The sequence below is a fragment of the Carassius gibelio genome, chromosome A11, assembly GCF_023724105.1.
Source record: "Carassius gibelio isolate Cgi1373 ecotype wild population from Czech Republic chromosome A11, carGib1.2-hapl.c, whole genome shotgun sequence".
NCBI classification, from domain to species: domain Eukaryota; kingdom Metazoa; phylum Chordata; class Actinopteri; order Cypriniformes; family Cyprinidae; genus Carassius; species Carassius gibelio.
Window position 1 is genome coordinate 3740381 of NC_068381.1, and position 20303 is coordinate 3760683.

The 20303-nt window shown below is 34.5% G+C and overlaps 1 protein-coding gene across 1 annotated transcript; it reads right to left on the reverse strand.

The window, feature by feature from the left end:
* Positions 1-18: 18 nt before the first annotated feature.
* Positions 19-16025, reverse strand: mmel1 (membrane metallo-endopeptidase-like 1). Its single transcript, XM_052610576.1, has 20 exons — positions 15873-16025; positions 15690-15770; positions 14845-14940; positions 13333-13451; positions 12622-12687; positions 11544-11678; positions 11345-11434; positions 11106-11242; positions 10399-10492; positions 8561-8689; positions 7942-8040; positions 6926-7009; positions 5861-5964; positions 5721-5779; positions 3210-3329; positions 2934-3067; positions 1672-1737; positions 1467-1562; positions 1145-1221; positions 19-772 (listed from the first exon to the last, which is right to left on the reverse strand). The coding sequence occupies exons 1-20, from the start codon at positions 16012-16014 to the stop codon at positions 673-675; spliced, it is 2028 nt and encodes a 675-aa protein (XP_052466536.1). The 5' UTR covers positions 16015-16025; the 3' UTR covers positions 19-672.
* Between the last annotated feature and the right edge of the window lie 4278 nt (positions 16026-20303).

A 20303-nucleotide genomic window follows, 5' to 3' on the forward strand; every position in this document is an offset into this window, starting at 1 on the left:
TTTTTTTTTTTGGGGGGGGGGGCATCACTCAATAGGACTCAAGCTTTTGCCTCTTTCCCGCTGCATGCTTTGGAAAATAAAATAATATTTCTTATAGCATAATTAAAATATTTCAAGGCTGCTTATTATGAAACGAAACATGATGCCTTGACTGGTTTTTATTCAAACCACAATCTCCATCGGCTTCCAAGCCTCCAGTTGTTGGCGCTATTTGGGTTCGCTCAAGCACAACGAATATATTATTGGAGAGCCGTCAGAATCGTAAGCCAACCGAGGGATTTATCCATTTACATAATCTGGAAAAATCTGATGTCAATAAGCCTCTCGTTGCATTGAAACTATTGTGTTAACACATGTTATTCAATGCAAAAATTAATAGTGTTAAAAGAAACCTGTAAATATTCAAACAAGACCTATAGATAATGAAAAAGCATGCCTCTTTTTCAGAAAAACAACACCCTTACTGTGCACATTCACGACGCCTGCACTCGGTTATATGTGCGCATTTGAAAGTTCACAGTAGACATCTATGCAGTCACACATGTAGGTGTCTAACACCTTGGTAGTGTCTGACACATCAGACTAACAGACACAACATAAGATGATCCAAGCTCTCCTAACCGCTGCCTGGTTCCTATAATATACACAGACTCCCGTGACTCCGCCGGCACATTACCACACTCGACATTTCTCCTCGGGGTTCATGGGAGCTCCTCGTGCACAATGAAATGCTTCAGAAAATGCCTCAAAGTTCTGGAGGGAACCTAGAACCCTGTTAAAAACAAAAAACATGATCAATTACAAAACACCTACAGTGAACCTAAAAAATAGTTCGACCACTAAAAAATGTCTGAATTTCAATGAAGAGAGTTCTACTGAAGAACTGTGTTGATTCTTTAACATTTTGCTTGAACATGTTGCAAAAATATATATGTATTGCATATTATTTCCATGTCTATTAAAAATTTGTTAAGGGAGAGAAAAATTGCTTTGTATATGTATAATATACACTACCCTTCAAAAGTTTGTTTTTGCTATATTTAAATATGTTTAATAGCTTGTGCATGTTATCGAATGCACTGCCATGTTTAAGTATGACTTAGATTTTCATCTTTAATTCACAACTGTGGCACAAAGCTCTTGCCTGTATTCCAGAGGGCTGTGTGGGTCAGTTTTGATGGACTGAATGGCGTATTCAGGGCGACAGGCACCACACCAGACCTACAGAAAGCATGAGACATTTTTATATTCAATAAAAATAAGCCAAGAACAACTGAACACATTTTGTTATTTTATTAGCACATATTTTGAAATGTGCCCATCCAAATCCACGTCCTTCAAAGCAGCACCCATCCCATCGGATGGCATGATTCAAACACTGATTTCTTGCCTTCAGCACATGATCGAGAGCCTGCGATCATCAAGGGGAGCACATGCAGGCGTCCTAAAGTGGATGACATTCATACCTGGGCAAAATTTAGAAAGAAGAGCTGTTTGTGATCCATTTCCAGTCCGGGAAGACGGGGCTCCGCGCCCTCCCTCTCCAACCACTTCATATACGCCTGATGTCACACACACAACATCAAACTCACATAAACCGAGTTCTACATGTTCTGATGAAGATGTTCTCACTGTGTTTCTAGTTGTTTAAAGGCAACTAATTATACAAACCTTATATGCTTGACGAACGCCACCGTTGTCAGCAATATTCTCTCCTAGTGTTGTGATGCCACTGACCTGCAACAACATCAGTGTAAAAATGTTCAGTGTTATTTAACTATTATTTCTATGATATTAAGGTATTTGCTAATATTTAAAATCAGCTTTTAATTTGATATTTTCAGTGCTCTTTTTTTTAATACTTTAAAATTGTATTTTAATTTTTAGTAATTCTGTTATTAGTTTTAAATTATACACACACACACACACACACGTGTATATATATATAATTTGCTTTTTAATTTTAGTTTAATAATTGTAATACTTCAAGTATTACAAGTTTTTTTACATTTAGGTTTTTTTTATCTAATATTTATATTTTCTTTTATTTCAACTTTATTTTGATTAACAAAATGAAGTTTACAATAACAGCAGTATTTTTATAAGTATTTATTTCCTTAGAAGTTTTTTAGGAGGAATAAAAGAGATTTGTTTATGGACTGAGCTATAAATTGAACTGCAAAACATTTTCTTACTTAGTATTTTTTGTCTTGTTTTCCAGTAGAAATATACTTCTCAAGTAAAGGTATCTTTATTTAGGGATGTTTAGTTATTTATACTAGAAAACAAGACAAAAATTTTTAGAGTGAATGTGTATATTATATTTGGATATTATAGGTTTAGGAAGAATTGATAGACTGATGTTGTGTTAAATATAAATGCAGTTTGAGACATTGCTGGCACATTTTATAAAAGTCAGGAAAAGTATTTAAACATCCTTAAAAGAAGCAAAATACGGAGAATGCAGTCAATTTATTGCCACATTTACAAAAAAGTAAATAAATAAGCATAAAAAAATGCCAGTGGGGTTAGCTAAGGTGACTTTACTAAATAACGAGTCATTTTCAAAGTTTATAAAAAAAAACAAAAAAAAAAAACATTATAAATATGTCGGTCATGTTTTAAAATCCATTTATTTTTAGTGGGTAAAAAGATTAAATTAGTTTCAAGAATTTATACCAAGTAATTTAGATTTATATATATATTTGCTTGATATATATATATATATATATATATATATATATATATATATATATATATATATAATTATTTTTATTTATTTATTTAAGGGCAGTGGAAATTCTTAGATTGGGCTAAAGGCATGCACACACTGCAAGTACTGGAAGTACAAAGCATATATTTGTTATTCGTTCATTTTTAAACATTCAGATACAGATTTCTGAATGTATCCTACTGAGTGAAGTTCTTCTTACATTTTGGCCTCCTGCAAGTTTCCAGCTGAATTTGCCGTACTGCTCCACCATGCATTTAGATTGATCCTCAAAGCGCTCGGCAGAGAAGTTGCTCCACCAGTTGTACATGTTTCCATCCTTGTCAAAACTGCGGCCTGTGAAAATAAATATTTCATTTTTTTGGAACATAGTCATATTTTAAACAAGCATTGTGGTTGCTCTTTTGCCACACTGTTTTTTTTTTCATCCACAGCTAACTGATATTTGGTACAATCCATCAGATGAGATGCATATTACCTTGATCATCAAATCCATGAGTGATTTCATGTCCTATAACCATCCCAATTCCACCAAAGTTTAGAGCTTGCAGCTGTTTTTCACTGAAGAACGGAGGCTGGAGGATGCCAGCAGGAAACACTGAAAGAAAGATGGATGCATAGAAAGAGATGCAATTCAGCACAATGCCTGGGTAATTGACCAGGAAATGTGTTTTTAAGATACTAATTGAGTCACAAGAAAACAACTCAACTCATGTTTATTATTTTTATATTCAACAAAATTTTTTTTATATATATATATATATATATATATATATATATATATATATATATATATATATATATATATAAAGCACACATTTATATTTAATGCATGATTTATTATATATGCATGTATGAATTCTGATTATATATATTTTAAAGATTTCATTATTGTGTAAAAATGATTTAAATCAGTTACCAGTGCTAAGTTGTGGCAAAACCCAACAATTTTGTCCCAAATAATATTCATTTCAAAGGTTAACTATATTTTTCTAACCATAAGGAAAGGAATGTCAACAATGTGGTAAAAGAGACATGTAATGTTAGAAGAAAACTGAAAAATCGAGGTAAAATATTTTTTACTGTGCATCATTTTCAGTCAAGCTATGCAAATATCCAGTAAAACTTTACAAAACATGTTATAATATTATATAAATGTGTGCATTTAAGAAAAAAATGATATCTCAATATAACTTTCTCTTTTTTGATGACAATAATTAATCAATATTGTGTTGAGCATGTTTTTGTGCTGGTACTTTGGCTGATTTAGGTCTGAACAAGTTCAGTTCAAATGTAAGTGGAAATCATATTAGTGGACACATTAGATAAAACAGTGTGAAAAGTTCTTTTAAAGAGTCTCCACAAGACTCTAAAGTGCCTGTAGTTGAAGAAACGCTTAATAATGTGATGGTAATGGTGTATATCAGAGCGCAGAAGCTATATTAGAAGGACAGAAACGTCTCTGCTGTGTATCGTCCTCCAGCTATAGCAGAGCTAGAAACGACTTTGTGCCGACAGTTGTCTCTCAAATGGCAGTTCAGCTCGAAGTGTTTCCTAGATTGTCCAGGAACATTAAAATGTGCTATCTAAGAGTAATTATGTGGAAATTTCTCCAACTGAAAATCTGCATAATCACTTGGCTTTTGTAATCTCTGTATTAACTTTATGGTATTAACCCAGGCTGAATAGCGTGTACTCGCCGTCCGCAGTCCACCTCTGGAAACACAAGCTTTGTGGGCAGTGGAGCCTGAAACTAGCTTGGTTTAATCTACAAGAGAAAAGCACTACAGGCATTAGAGCCATTATGACAATGGGCTGAGAAAGCGTTCATACTGAGAGCCCTCAACAGATTAGGAGAAATCTGACCAGAACTAATACTTCACAGAAGACTCCCGTTTGGACAAGTCCTGCGCTTTTGGCCTTCTCTGCTGGAAAGATTCATGAATCTCAATGCTGGACTAGACTGGTCTGTGCTGGTCTAGCTATAGTGGACCTGGAAAGGCTCTTTGCTGTAGATATGCTTGAAGGTTTTCTAAAGTGGAGCTATAATAGTGTTCATTCATTAATCTTTATGATTTGAATATTTTTGTTTTTGTTTTTGTTTTTTGTGGTAAATCGATTAAATAAAATTATTAATATATCATATAATGCCGTATAGAATATTATATATGAGTATATAATATTATTTCTAACCATATATCTGTGAACTAACTAAATTATTATTATTTTTTTATATAATTTTTTATTTAATATTAAATATTATATAATGTTGTATGTTGAAAAATAGAATATATTAATAGTTTATAAATATAGTTTTTGTTGTGTTCAACACATTATTTTGTACAGTAGTTTATGTAATTTTTACATTTATTATTAATGTATTATTATATATTAAATTACATTCTATATTATATCATACAACACAATATATTATTTCTGCCAAAATGGATGCGGACTTACCAATCTATTTTCTGTTGTGAGAGTTAAACATTTTTATTTTTGCAATTTATTTCAATTTTTTACACTCATTATCAATTTATTGTTATATATTATGTAATATTCTATATTATATTCATTTCTAAGCTGTAAGCTTAGAAATGTGGTTTCTGTTGTGAGAGTTAGACACATTTTTATTTTTGTTATTTAATTTATAAATGTATTATTAATTTATAATTATATTTTATATAATATTGTATATTATATTATATAATAGAATATTATTTTTGACTATATGGCTGTGAGCTTACAATCTAATTTCTGTTTTGAGAGTTCCACATTTTTAATTTAGTAATTTATTGATTTTTTTATTTACTATTAATTTATTACAATTTAATATTATTTCTGATTATACGGCTATGAATTTACCAATCCAGGTTCTCTTGTTCGAGTAGAATGTTTTCTTTAATTATTATTATTATTATATAATTTTCTATATTATATTTTGTTATATAATGTAATGTTATTTCTGACTTTATGGCTATGACCTTACCGATCTGGTTTCTGTTGTGTGAATAGAAAGCATTGACCACAGCCGCACCAATAATCCACCTAAAACATTCACAGAGACAAAGAGAATAACTAAAAAAACTCTTTCTAGCATTCTAGCATTTCTTTTTTTATGTTTCGTACATGTCAGGATCCACGGGCTCCCTCAGCTTTTTATGACCTTTCTGGGCTGAGACTGCCAGGTTTTCCAGAATGTTCTCAAAATAGTTCTCTTCACTGAAATTCAGCTGTGAGCAGACAGAGAGAGACAGATAATGACACAGAAGTATTTCTGTCATCATTCATGTATTCATGTCCATGCGATATTAGTTGGTTTCAGTGCTTTAAGTGGCCCAAAAGAGGTGCCGGTATATACTCTATTATAGCCAAAAAAAAAAAATTATTTTCTGTTTTTGTTTTGTTTTTGTTTTTGTTTTTGATGACTCCCCTCATCCCCTGAGGTAACCAACTATATTGAAGGGGTTTTATATACAGCAGTCAACAGGCGCCCTTAATAATAAATCATTTTATTAGTTTGTGGATTTGCTTGAGCTAGAAAGAACTACTGAACATAAATAAAATGTGCAAAATGATTTTTAATAACTCCCGAACTGACTCAAATGATTCGCGATCCCGCTCCGAACTCCCAAACTGACTCAAATGATTCGCGATCCCCAAATTGACTCAAATGATTCGCGAACCCACTACGAACTCCCGAACTGACTCAAATGATTCGCGAACCCGCTACGATTCCGCGAACTGATTCAAATGATTCGCGAACCCGCTACGAACTCCCGACCTGACTCAAATGATTCGCGATCCCCAAATTGACTCAAATGATTCGCGAACCCACTACGAACTCCCGAACTGACTCATATGATTCGCGAACCCGCTTCGAACACCCTAACTGGTTCAAATGATTCACGCTCCATACTCCGGACCTGGAAGAATTAGGAAGCGTGCATTGTGCAGGGCGCTCTGAAAAGCGGCAGCGCAGGCAAAGGATTAAAACCTCTATTAAAACAGATGTCCAAATGAACTTACTGGTAAGCTAAAATCACGTTCTGGGCGCACAGAGAGGTGGCGGTACGCTCAAGAGCTATATTTGGAAGTGGCGGTACTGAGTACCGGTGTGTACCGGCCCACTTAAAGCACTGTTGGTTTGGATGGTAGTTTCTTTGGAGGTCAAAGTTCTCTGAGTGTCCTTACGTGTGTGTATTCCTCGTCCAGTTTCTTATTTTCCTCTTCAAGGATGTGGTCGGGATAACCGATCTGTTCTGATATTGCCATGGCCTGCAAGACATGGAAAACAGGCGTTTGGAGAGCGAGAACAACTTGTAGATTGTAGGAGCGAATAATAATAATAAACTTTATGGTTGAAATAACACCTTTCATAGAAGTAATTCAGTTTAAAGTGCTTTACAATAAAAACAAACAAAAATACCTTAATTAATATAACATAGTATTTAAATATGAATCTCAGTTCATAATGATAATAAGCTGATGTTTTAAACTGATGTGTGTGAGGGAACTGCAGAGGAGGTGTGAGTTGATAATTATGCTAATAATTAATGAAATCATAAAAAAAACATAATAATTATTTTATATCAGAAAATGACTATATCAAAATAAAAAAAATAACATTTCTTATATTAACCACTGGGTTTTTACAGAATAAAGAAGTTTATTAAAAATCATAATTATTCAAATTAGCATATATATATATATATATATATATATATATATATACTTTTTTTTTACTTCCATGTCATATGCCTATTAACAAACATCAGAGAACCATTAAAATATGAATGTAAATTATTAAAATATTAACTTTAACAGAGGGTATACTTCAAGTACAGTAAATATTTTAGGTCAAAGGTGTTCAGCTCACAAAAAATTAATGGAAATCCCTAGGATTAATGGATAAACTCCAGAAATAAATGTACTTCATCACACTCTAAAAAGGAATTCTGAAATTCTGAGATTCTGCCATTTCACCTTATTTAAAAATTTTTGCAGACATAATTGTCCAGACAAGATTAAATGTATTGGTCCTCAATTAACCTGAATGTTGAATGAATGAACTAGTATAACTCAAAAGCACATGTTGAAACAACTGCATCACACCGAACAACAAGACAGCAGGGTCAAAAAGTTTTTTAAGTTAACTCAACAAATAGTTTTTTGCAGTGCAGGAGTTGTGGCCATTAATAGCATCTGACCTTCTCCCTGGCTTTTTCCTTGGACTGTTCATCCATCCAGCTCAGTTCTTCCAGCGTTTCCACATAAGCTTCCTGAATCTTCTTGATGAGTTCACGCACCTGAATAACAGTGCAGAGACACATTTAAAGTCAACATTGCAAAACTTTTGAAACTCTTTCTTGATTATTTAGTGGGCATATCATGAAATTATAGGGAGGACTATGTGACGTCTGCTGAAAAGGAAAGTTGTTTTGATTAAATGAGGACAAACCTATACTTGTATATTTCTTCAGAATAATGTGCATGGATAAATCATACACAATAAGGCCAGAATTAAGAACATTAAAAAAGTGCATTTTGACTGTTATTGTTTTTTGACTGTCCTAGAAAAACTATATAAAGCCACCACATCTATACATGCCATGCAGAGTAACGGTATATATAAAATAATGTAGGATCATTCATCCTGACTTAATAAACTGAGTTGACTTACTGTCAAATCACTGAAATCCTCATCAGAACCGCCTAAACAATCCATATCAATCTGATAATAGCTGATAATATGATGTTTTGAGGGAGGATGTTCCTGTTTTGTCTAGTGGTGTGTTTTTGCAGGCCAGTTTGGTGTTTTATTCTTACCATGTGTTTGCTGTTTCCAGAGAAGGTTTCCCGGACGTACAGAGCCCCGACGGCGTTCTCCATGTTGCCCTGGACATAACGGACACAGTCTCTCCACCTGGCCTCCTCTACCGTAGTGCCATGCAAAGCCTGAGGGAACACATAATGCAACCGAGAAAAATTAGACCACAGAGTGCTGTATCGAAATATATTCATAGAAGGTTGACTGGTAGGAAAAGGTGCAAAAGCAACAAGGATGACCACAGCCTCGGGAAGATTGTCAGAAAAAAACTGATTCAAGAACTTGGGAGAGCTTCACAAGGAGTGGACTGAAGTCAGAGTCAGTGCATCAAGAGTCTTTAGGAAAAGAGCTACCGCTGTCACATTCCTAGAACCAAGCCAAACCTAAACCAGAAAAAATAACTGGACTGTTGCTCAGTGGTCCACAGTCCTCTTTTCAGATGAAAGTAAATTTAGCATTTCATTTGGAAATCAAGGTCTGGAGTCTGGAGGAAGACTGGAGAGGCACAGAATCCAAAGTCCAGTGTGAGGTTTCTGAAGTCAGTGATGATTTGGGAGCCATGGCATCTGCTGGTTTTGCTCCATTGTGTTTTATCAAGTCCAAAATCAATGCATCTACCAGGAGATTTTGGAGCACTTTATGCTTCTATCTGCTGACATGTTTTATAGTGATGCTGATTTCATTTTACAGCAGGACTTCAGCACATAATAATAATAATAATAAGTTTTATTTATATAGCGCCTTTCCAGAGCTCAAGGACACGTTACAATAAACAAACAACAATAAAGGCAATTGACAAAGAGAGCAGACAGAACAACAATAGGCAAATGAGAGTGCAAGTACAGTAAGTGAGAATTGGGTAGATGGGGCAGCAACCAGCAGAGAGTGTGGGAAAAAAAATGAAAATAAATAGAAAACACACTAAGACCTATAACATTCAGAAAATAGGTGTGTTTTGAGCATGGATTTGAATTCAGAGATAGTGTTAACAAAACGGAGTGATGGGGGGAGATAGTTCCACATTTTGGGCGCAACAACAATGAATGATCTGCCCCCCATTGAAGCAAGGCGATGCCGAGGGACAACGAGAAGGCTGGAATCAGCGGATCGTAAAGAGCAAGTTGGGGTGTAAGGGAGAAGCAGGTTACAGAGGTAGGGGGGAGCAAGGCCATTCATAGACTTAAAAGCGAGAAGGAGAATTTTGAATTTAATACGTAAAACACATGTAAACAGAGCCAAAACTACTTTTGAGTGGTTTGCTGATCATGATATTACTGTGCTTGATTGGCCAGCCAACTCACCTGACCTGAACCTCACAGAGAATCTATGGGGTATTGTGAAGAGGAAGATAAGTAACATCTGACAAACAATACAAAGGGGCTGAAGACCGCTATTAAAGCACCTCCATGCCACGCCGCACTGAAGCAGTCATTCATGCAAAAGGAGCCCCAACCAAGTATTGAGCTCATAATTAAACCTGCTTTTGAGATCTTGAACGTTTCTGTTTTGTAAATCTTTTTTTGATTGATCTTTGAGAAAATATTCAACTTTTTGAGATACTGATTTTTTTCTTTTCCGAAACTGTAACTAAAGTAAGAATTAAAACAAAAAACTCTTGAAATATTTCAGCTTGTGTGCAATTAATCTAGAATATAAGAAAGGTAGCTTTTTTTAATTAAATGTAAAAAATAAATAACTTTTCCATGATATTTTAATTTTATGAGATGCACCTGTATAATGGACTAAAACAGTAACAGACCATCAAAGCGCAGTTTTAAAAGCAGTTAAATGCCACGAGAGCTCTCCTGGGTTTGTGATTGTTCAGATTGAGGCTGACCTTTCTGTAGTGCGCTCTCACGTCTTTGAAGCGCCGGCTCATACTGCTGACCCTCTCCATGATGAGCATCCACGCAAGATAGTTCTGCAGAGTCCTGCAGAGGTCACAGGTGTATGTGTAAGATATACTATGCAACGTGTACATTTTTATATAATGTAAATATATATCAAATAAATATAATTATTAGATGAAAATTACTTGAACTAAATTAAAGCTAAACAGAAATATAAAAAACGAATAAATATGATAAATTACTAAAACTGAAATGAAAATTAAAATGAACAATGAAAATAAAATAAAAAATGCATACTATATATATGATTAAATAATAAATTAATAAATATTATAACAGATAACTTGAATGCAATGTAAAGATACAATGTTTGGATCAAAGCAACTGCCATACATATATCTAAATGAGTATTAAAGTGTAGGAAGGAAAATTTATAAATAAGATCTCTTTAACAAGTCAGTTGTGTCTCCTGACTGCAATGGGATTAAATAGAACACGGGTGGAATTAGAAGAAATCTCGACAATATCTTAACTTGTGCTCAAATACTTGCAACTTAAACCTCAATATAAACTCAAACATTCATTCAATATTAAATTCTTATTATTACCATCACCTTTACTCTTATTGACATGTCAATGAAGAATTAACTCACATTTTTCATGTGTCAAACAGGTACATGAACTGAAACATCACCTGTGACTGTGCTTGGAAAGAACAGCTCTGAGTTTCTCCAGGTAAGGTGAGCAGTACACAACTATGGGTTCATCCGGCTGCACCGTTACTGACACACTAGACATGATACCCTGGACATAGCGTGTCCAATTAAAGCCCTGAAATTTCATAAAGAGATACACTACACTAAAGACTGAGGAGGACAAAGTGTAAAAGTAAAAAGATTCCATTGATATTCCCATATTATCCTTTGCACTTACATTGAGGTTGAACGTTTGCTGCACTTCTCTCAGTGTCATTTTGTTGTACAGCACAGTGATGTCGTTGCGCTCTTCTGCAGGTGACGTGGCCTGTTGAAGCACAGAGCTGACACTCGCATGACTTATGCATGGCATTTAGAGTATCAGAAGCATTTTATAAAGTTGGTTGTTGTGTTTTGCCATCTCCAGTTCAACTCACGTTCGCGATGTCTGTCTCCAGCTCCAGCACTTGAGTCATGTCCTCCCACACACGCTCTTCCTCTTGGGTCAAGTTCCTGTCTTCTCGTGCAATCCTTGCTATGGAAACCATGAACTCCAGATACGCCTCACGCACCTGCCCACAGAGATACATGATGATTCATGTGATCAAAACGATAGCATTGAAGGGGTAGTTCACCCAAAAATGAAAATTCTATGTTTATCTGCTTACCCCAAGGGCATTAAAGATGTAGATGACTTTTTAACTCAAACCGTTGTGGTCTGTCAGTAATATAGTGGAAGTGAATGGGAATCACGGCTTTGAGAGTGCAAAAAACATACACAAACAAAACCAAATTACTAGACACTGATGTGTAAAGACACCAAACGAGCGGTCTGTGCAAGAAACTGAACAGATTTTATATTGTTTTTTACCTCTGATTCACAGCAATGTCTGAACTCTCCTGAGCGCATTCTCAACAGCCAGCACATGACATGTTGTTTTCTTCTTCTTGCTTTACAGCGGATCACAGACTCATGTTCATTACCGCCACCTATCTCTCAAATGGACCACTGACACTCCTAATTGATATTGAAGATAGAGTGGTCTATTCGAGAGATAGGTTGTGGTAATTAACTTATAAGTGTGCGATCCACCGTAAAGCAAGAAGAAGAAGAAGACGTGTCTCACGCCAGCTGCTGAGAACACGCTCAGGACAGTTCAGACATTGCGGTGAATCAGAGAGAAAAAATTATGTTAATAATGTTCAGTTTCTTGCAAAGAACGATTGTTTCATATGTTTACACATCAATGTATCTTCACGAGTCACAGGGTTTAATTTGGTTTTGTTTGTGTTTGTTTTTTTGACTCTCAAAACCGCGATTCCCATCCACTTACATTATATGACTGACAAACTGCAATGGTTTGAGTTACAAATCTTAATTTGTGTTTTACTGAAGAAACAAATTCACATACATACTGGGTCCCCAGGGGGTAAGCAGATAAACATAACATTTAAATTTTGGGGTGTTATTTCCTTTTAGGGAAAGAATACGTCTCTCAACATGACATAACATACCTTCTTATAATTCCCATCACTGAGGTAATAATCTCTTGAAGGCATTCCTAGTGCTGGTTGGTCAACCTGTGGAAACAAAAGGATGTGGTTTAATGACAAAGTCAATTCATTATCTAAATTGCTGCTTGAGAACAGTATGGATGAGATCATCTTATAGTGAAATGTTAATAATTAATTCAATGAAAAATCACATTCTGTTTTATTAGCTCATGCTCCAAATGGCATTTTAATCAGGGGCTATTAGGTAAAATAAATTGCACTTAGATTCTGTGTATTTTAAAGGTGATGTGCCACTAAAAACAAAATGACAACTCATAACATCAAATTGGTATTTTTCATTTATTTTTGGTACATATTCAATATTCAAACATATATGGTATGCATGGTAATTCATGGTACTACTATACCCAGCAAAAAAATAAAATAAAAAATGTTTACGAACATTTTGCTAATGTTCCCATTAAGATATGAAAACGTTATTTTTTTAATGTTCTCTGGGCATTCTGAAACAAGTACTATAGCTACATTTAAAAAATGTTAAATTAATGTTTAAATGAACATTCTATTAATGTTGCTGGAGAAATTTGTTCAACTTTGCCAAAACGTTTTTGTGAATGTATCAACATATAATTACCATCTATGTTTTCCATACTATGGCATATTTATTAATGATAAAAAAGAATAAACTATGCACTATATTCAATAACTTACATGGATAATGTAGCGGCTGGAGTCTCGATCATCTGGCCACACAAACATCTCCAGCACAGCTTTCTTATTGTACCGAGTGTTCAGAACAGCCAGTGTGTCCTCCAGGCTCCACTCTTGCTCTGTGAGATCAGAGATTTGTGGTTTTTAGTCCATGTCTGTTCACTCCGAGGCAATATATATTTTTTATATCTTAGTGTGCTTCCAAATATTTTGCAAAAACTCAGCGGTTTTCAAACTGTGGTTGGACATGTAAACTGTGAGAAAGGTGCTGCATTTAAGACATTTCAGAAATATGGAAAATATATGTTCTCAAATACAATCAAAGTTTCACACACCCTTTTTAAAGCTGTTATCTGATTGGTTGCATCATTAAGACCAAACCAACTCACACCTACAACCATACTTGGGAATCGGTGCCAGACGTGTTGGACTGAATTTTAAAGAATAATCTTGATTTTAATCAAAAAGCAAAAATAAATGCTCTCTTAAGCCTTATGGAAATGCAATGAAATTGATAAGTAGGCCTGCCCAATTTAATTCTTTGACAAGGAAAATTTGAAAAATTGATAGAACAAATGCATTTTTTTCTCATTTCACTGAGAAAATTACAATTCACAATTCACTTAATATGTCTTTAATCAACTTCCTGTTTACATAGAAAATACATTAAAACAGGACAGAAAAATGCGTTTGTCAAAGCATTTTAAGGGATCTTGCAACATGAAATCCTATTTATTCTGTAAATGCATGATTCCAATCTAACTCCATGTAATTAATCAAGAAAAAAAAATTGAATGAAATGGCTTTACTTTTTAGCAACCCTTCTTTATTTTTTGGCTCCATTCTCCATTTAATTCTCCAATTAATGGATCAAATCGGGTCCCACATTTTTCTTGTTCTTTTTTTCACCCAGAAATGCATCACATTACAGAAGTCAAAAAGGTTGCAAATGCTGTTCGGCTTCGACTTTCATTAGAACTGAGTGCATTGCATATCACGGCTGGTTAGTTTCACTATTATTCAAATTTCTGTTGTTTTGTATGTCTGTTGTTTGCATAATAAGACAGAGTGATTGTTTTCCAAAGACCAGTTATGGTTGTGGTTAAACATCTCCATTGGCTTCTACAACCAGCATTCATCGCTTTAAAGGCACATCAGTCAGGTGTGTGTCTAGGTTGATGTCTACATTTATAGATTGTACTCCAGTTAGCTTCTTCTATTATGTTTAATTATTCTTCTCCTTCTCAAAGTCTATAATAAGCCACAGAGCCAAGCATCACAGTGGGTCACTCTCTTATCCTCTCACCCTCCTCTATCTCCCCCTAAACATGACAGATGAGCGGGACAGCCACTGCTCTGTGAAACCACCGGACTTTTCCATCAGTCTAGTGTCTTATCAACACCCAGCGACAGCACTGCTGGAGCGATTGCATTTATCCCATTTAGATAAGCCCAAGATGCTGCCATTCTCTGTGAGAGTGAATTAGAGATGGCCACCGGTATCTCTTGTACCTGCTGTGTCGTTCCAGACCTCAGAGGCTACGGGCCAGTCACCAATACTGTCAATGAGCCTGAGAAGAGGCTGTGAGTCACGCTGCTCAATCACAACTGCAGGGGGAAGCAGAGAGACGAGACTCAACTGGATTTGTACAAAAACAGCATAACAGACACTTAGTAGGTGGCCTTCATTTTCAATCAAATATTAACCAATTATATATTATTATTATTTAAATTGTTAATTATATATTATTAGAGTTTTATTTGAATGTATAATTTTGTTTTAGTTTAAGTTTTTTTTTTATCTAATATTAATATTTTGTTTCATTTTAGCTTTATTTCACTTAACAAAAATGTTAAATTAAATAACACTTGTAGTTCCGTTTTCCGTAAAATAATAGTTTTAGTTTTGGTTGACCATAATAACCCTAAAACCAACCAGCTTGTAGATAAATTCAAACATTATCCGTTTAATTCAAGCCATTTAAAGAAGAGGAAAAAAAGTGAAACATTTGAACTCATCCCATAAAGCATTGCTAATTTGTAGGAAAATCAAAAATGATGTTGCAATATGAAACTCATGGATTATGAAATACAATATATATCCAAAGTATTCGTGAAACTTGATCATTTCATTTGCTTACAGTTGTAAACAGATTATCGTAGTACATTTTACAAGTAAATACTTTTTCAGTCTCTCTACTTCTAAATTTCACATTTAGTTCAGTGTGTTACTTACCGTTTCTTTGTAAATATTTGTGAAATTTACAAGATACTCCTGACATCAATTATGATCATAACATCATACTAATAATCTATATAATCTAGAGTATATGTAGATCCCAGTAATGCGTACTCACTCTCATTCATGCATGAGCTGTAGAGCGTTTTGGCTTTCTTGAAGGCCTCTCTGTCATCCTTACTTTGCATCTCCAGAACTCCTGTGCAATGATAGATCAACACCAACCAGATAACACTGTTTGAAAGAAATCTACACAAACCTATAATACACATTGTGGTTGTGTGAAGTTGAGGTAACTGACCCTTGAGTACGATCTCCAGCTCATCTCTCAGAATATTGAATACGCTGTGAAGTGAGCTGGTTTCAGGAATGACGTGACGCTCTATCCAGCCTCCGCATGCGTACTGATAGAAGTTCTGGCACGGGTCCACACTGGAGTCCATGTTCTGGAGCAGTCGGGCCGCTGCATCATTGAATAAGAAATCATTTCAGATCTAGAATATCATTAGGTTTCAGCTGCAGTTTTGAGGTGGTGTAAAATAAAAGCTTTCATAATGACGTTTTGTTCTTACCGGCAGTGACACACTGTGGGGTTGTACAGACATTGCTGTCAGCACTTGATTGATATTTCAGCCCTGTTGTGATGTGGTGAGATAAACAACATGCATGAGGTTAATATCTGACTCAAACACAGCTGAGATCATGTGACATAATCCACTTCAGACATTCTACGGAGAGAGCTTATCACTTCAGCTTAACACTGGAAACTGCTTTTAAATTATGCATTTTACTGAAACAAAGTTGTCTTATATCTTTCCCTTATCAATCAAAACTTATCGGCATATTTAGCAAACCTGACACTCGTTGGTTTGAATGACTAATAAGACTCAAGACGGTGCTTATGTGTAGTATATATACTGTACATAATGTCCAAAAATTTAACATTGTACAGTATATGGAGTGACTATACAGGATTTGTGGCAGGACAAAAAAACATAACATCAGAATGAAATAAACAACGTGGATAAAATATGCCAAACTACACAAAATGTGATTTATGATCAACTTCGCAGCATACTGTACCTTTTGAAGATTCATTTATGTTAAAGCGCTCTGAAATATAAGAGAAAAATACAAGATCTTAAAAAATTATTTGTGTTCAGACTGTTTCATTTTATGATATGTCTATACACTTTAAATATGGATAAATAAAATATTTTATCATAATTAAAAACTATAATAATTATAAAATATATAAACATTAATATTACTAATTAATACTAGCATTAAGAATTGTATTTTTTTACTTAACTCATATCAATTATTTATTTTATAATATACAGTTTAAATATAATTAATATAAAATACACAAATTATAAATATAATATATACATAACTATATAATATTTATATTAAAATATTAATAATATTAAAATATATTTATATATGTATGAAAACAGTAATATTAATTACTGATTATGAAAATCATTTATATTTATTTTGAATACATTTTTTTATATATAATTAAACACTGATTATAAATTGTACACACACACACACAATTGTAAAAAAATATATACATTTATATAATTCTTTAATATTAATTTAAAATATTTTTCTTCTATAAAATGAATGTTGCGCAATCTGCTCCACGTGAGATATTAACAAATTAATTCAGGTTGTTTCTTAATGTAGCCTATTACAAAGATCTTGAACATGTTTAGGTCTTTTGGGGGGAACTGCAGCAGAAATCTGTGTCCCACCTCTCAGAGCTGAAGTGTAGAGCACTATGAGTCCAGCCAGAGCACAGCTCATCAGAAGCACAATGACAGACAGTCCGATCTCCACTACAGTCCAGCGCTGCTTCCTCGGTTTACTGCTTTTCTCCATGATATCAATTTGGCTCTCTGATTTTCCCATTCTTGGAGCTGTGGAACAAAGTATTTAAGTGTTGGTGGAGAAGGCCGAGTGCGCGCGTAATTGTGCATGAACGCGCGTCTGAGCGCAGAAAGCTAAAGGTGGAGCATCAATGCATACTGTTTTCAACTTTTTTCTCCAAAGAGTTTTTTTTTCTTTTTTTTTATATGGGAGGGTGTAGATACTGAATAAGAAAGTAGTATATTTACACATTTCAAACAATGCTCCTAAGCGACCCGATATATATTTTTGTCCAATTAATTTAAAATAACAATAAAAACTCTTTTAAGAAGATTGCACTCACACAGATGAATCTAGAGGTTAAATGTTTGGTTTATAAATTACAAACTTCACCTTCATCAACGTGAATTATGATTCACAACCCATTATTATTTTTATAATAAAATGTATTTCTAAATAAAATTACGGATTCAATATGAAAGTTTCTTTCTTTCTTTTTTCTTTTTAAATTGGGACTTGAATTAATCCATAGATTGATTCAGTGCTTTAAGTGGCCCAAAAGAGGTGCCGGGTACTCTATTATAGCAAAAAAAAAAAAAAAACCCGCTACGAACTCTCAAATTGATTCAAATGATTTGCGATCCCCAAACTGACTCAAATGATTCGCGAACCCGCTCCGAACTCTCGAACTGATTCAAATGATCCGCGAAGCCGCTCCGAACTCCCAAACTGACTCAAATGATTCGCGATCCCCAAATTGCCTCAAATTATTCGCGAACCCGCTATGAACTACCGAACTGACTCAAATGATTCGCGAATCCGCTAATCTCCCGTCCTGACTCAATGATTCGCGAACCCGCTACGATTCCTCGAACTGATTCAAATGATTCGCGACGGGAACCCGCTTCGAACTCCCGAACTGACTCAAATGATTCGCGATCCCGCTTCGAACTCCCGAACTGGTTCAAATGATTCACGCTCCATACTCCGAACCTGGAAGAATTAGGAAGCGTGCATTGTGAAGGGCGCTCTGAAAAGCGGCAGCGCAGGAAAAGGATTTAAAAAACCTCATGTCCAAATGAACTTACCGGTAGGCTAAAATCACGTTCTGGGCGCATGGAGAGGTGGCGGTATGCTCAAGAGCTATATTTGGAAGTGGCGGTACTGAGTACCAGTGCATACCTGGCCCACTTATAGCACTGGATTGATTGGATTGTCTGTAGGCCATTCCGCCACGGGATAAAAAATAAAAAATAAAATCTCACAATTTATCTCAATTCATCTGAAAGATTCACAAGATGTCAACTCGGAACTCTAAAAAAAAGTAAACGTTTATATCACGTGATTTTTTTCTCCTTTTTTTCTGCAGAACTGCAAGTTTATATCTCACAGTTCTGTCACCGATTTTGTATTTTATTTTTATTAATTTTTTTGTCCTAGAGTTGCAGGAAGGGGAAAAAAAGTGAGATAAAAAAAATCGCAATTATTATCATTTATTTATTTTTAACCCGTGGTGGAGACTATCTTCCATAGTAGAGTACACACCAGAATTATGCAAACCTGAATGCGAGTTTGCCATAAAAATTCCAGGTCTAATACTGGAGTTACCTATTTTCTTTCGTTTGAATGGCCTGCAGTGATGAATCGTTAGCAATAGGATTGAGAGTGTGTATTAAGAAAGTAAGTAGGACCATTTGATTTCATAATGACTTTAAGACATTAGGCAAACAACACATAAGGAGGTTAATGTATATGCACTTGGTTAATGCACTCAGAAGGAGCAGCATGTTTGAGCTGGTTTCATTTTTAATGACGGTTAAATTCAAGCAGGGCTATATGAGGCTTTCTTGAGATGTCTCCTACATCATCACATCATAAAATGTATTAAATCTGTGGAAACCTGACTTGTTTCAGAAATGGTGTTTTGCCTCATTGGTGTCAGCACTTTTCCTGTGTCTTGGAAGCTGGAAAGTGCTGATAAATTTCCTGTAACATTTTTAATTTTCTGACTCAATTGATGTCTGAAGGCGCAACAATTATCATAGAAACAGGCTCATCTAGAAATGAGTATTGAGCTTTTTGTGATGTTTTTTTTTTTAAAGCTGTCAGCCACTGAGCAGAAGACAAAAATGATATATAGTATGCTTTTGGATTCTTAACCATACTGATAAATACACACAATACATGACAGTGTTTATGTATATGCACATCATTATCAGAGACATGCATTTAAAACTACTATTTGAACTAAATCCATTTTTTTCTTCATATTTTTAGTATGAAGTACTATGAAACATATTTATTTATGCAGTATTATACATAGTATATATTGACTCTCCCGAATCCATATCAATTAATTATATTTCTCAACATTTTTGCAGGTCAAAGGTCAGACGCATTTTTTAAAGTTCAAATATTCCATGTATACTGTCAATTCAAATGACGTCATGAAAACATAACATCTAATAATGATAAACTATTAAAAATCTGTTAAAAAATTTTTTTATGAAGCACGTCACAAATTTATGCTTGCATGCAATTTTCATTTATCATTTTCATTTATTACGTATCTCTCTAAACCACTCATTTGTATGAAAATTTTGTAAGAAAATGTGAATTATTTTTTAGAGAGAAAATTATAGCTATAGAGTCGCATGCAGCAATGCCTTCGATCAAGCAATCTAGTCGAGAAAAAAAACAAAAACAGAAAGCAGCAGACAAGAAGCTGCATTAATCTAACCAATAAAATCATCTAAATCATGAAAATCAAGAATAACTGATGGGGGAAATCAATGGAGAGGCATTAATTAAAAGTCCAGCTGTTTGCATCCATCTCCATAACTCCACCTGTAAA

Coding starts and splice junctions, on each gene's coding strand:
- mmel1 (XM_052610576.1), bottom strand. CDS start 16,014: ATGGACTCCAGTGTGGACCCGTGCCAGAACTTCTATCAGTACGCATGC. Junction 8,041..8,560: donor CTGGAAACAGCAAACACATG/GTAAGAATAAAA, acceptor ACTGTTATTCAG/GTGCGTGAACTCATCAAGAA. Junction 1,738..2,933: donor AACTTGCAGGAGGCCAAAAT/GTAAGAAGAACT, acceptor ATGTTGTTGCAG/GTCAGTGGCATCACAACACT.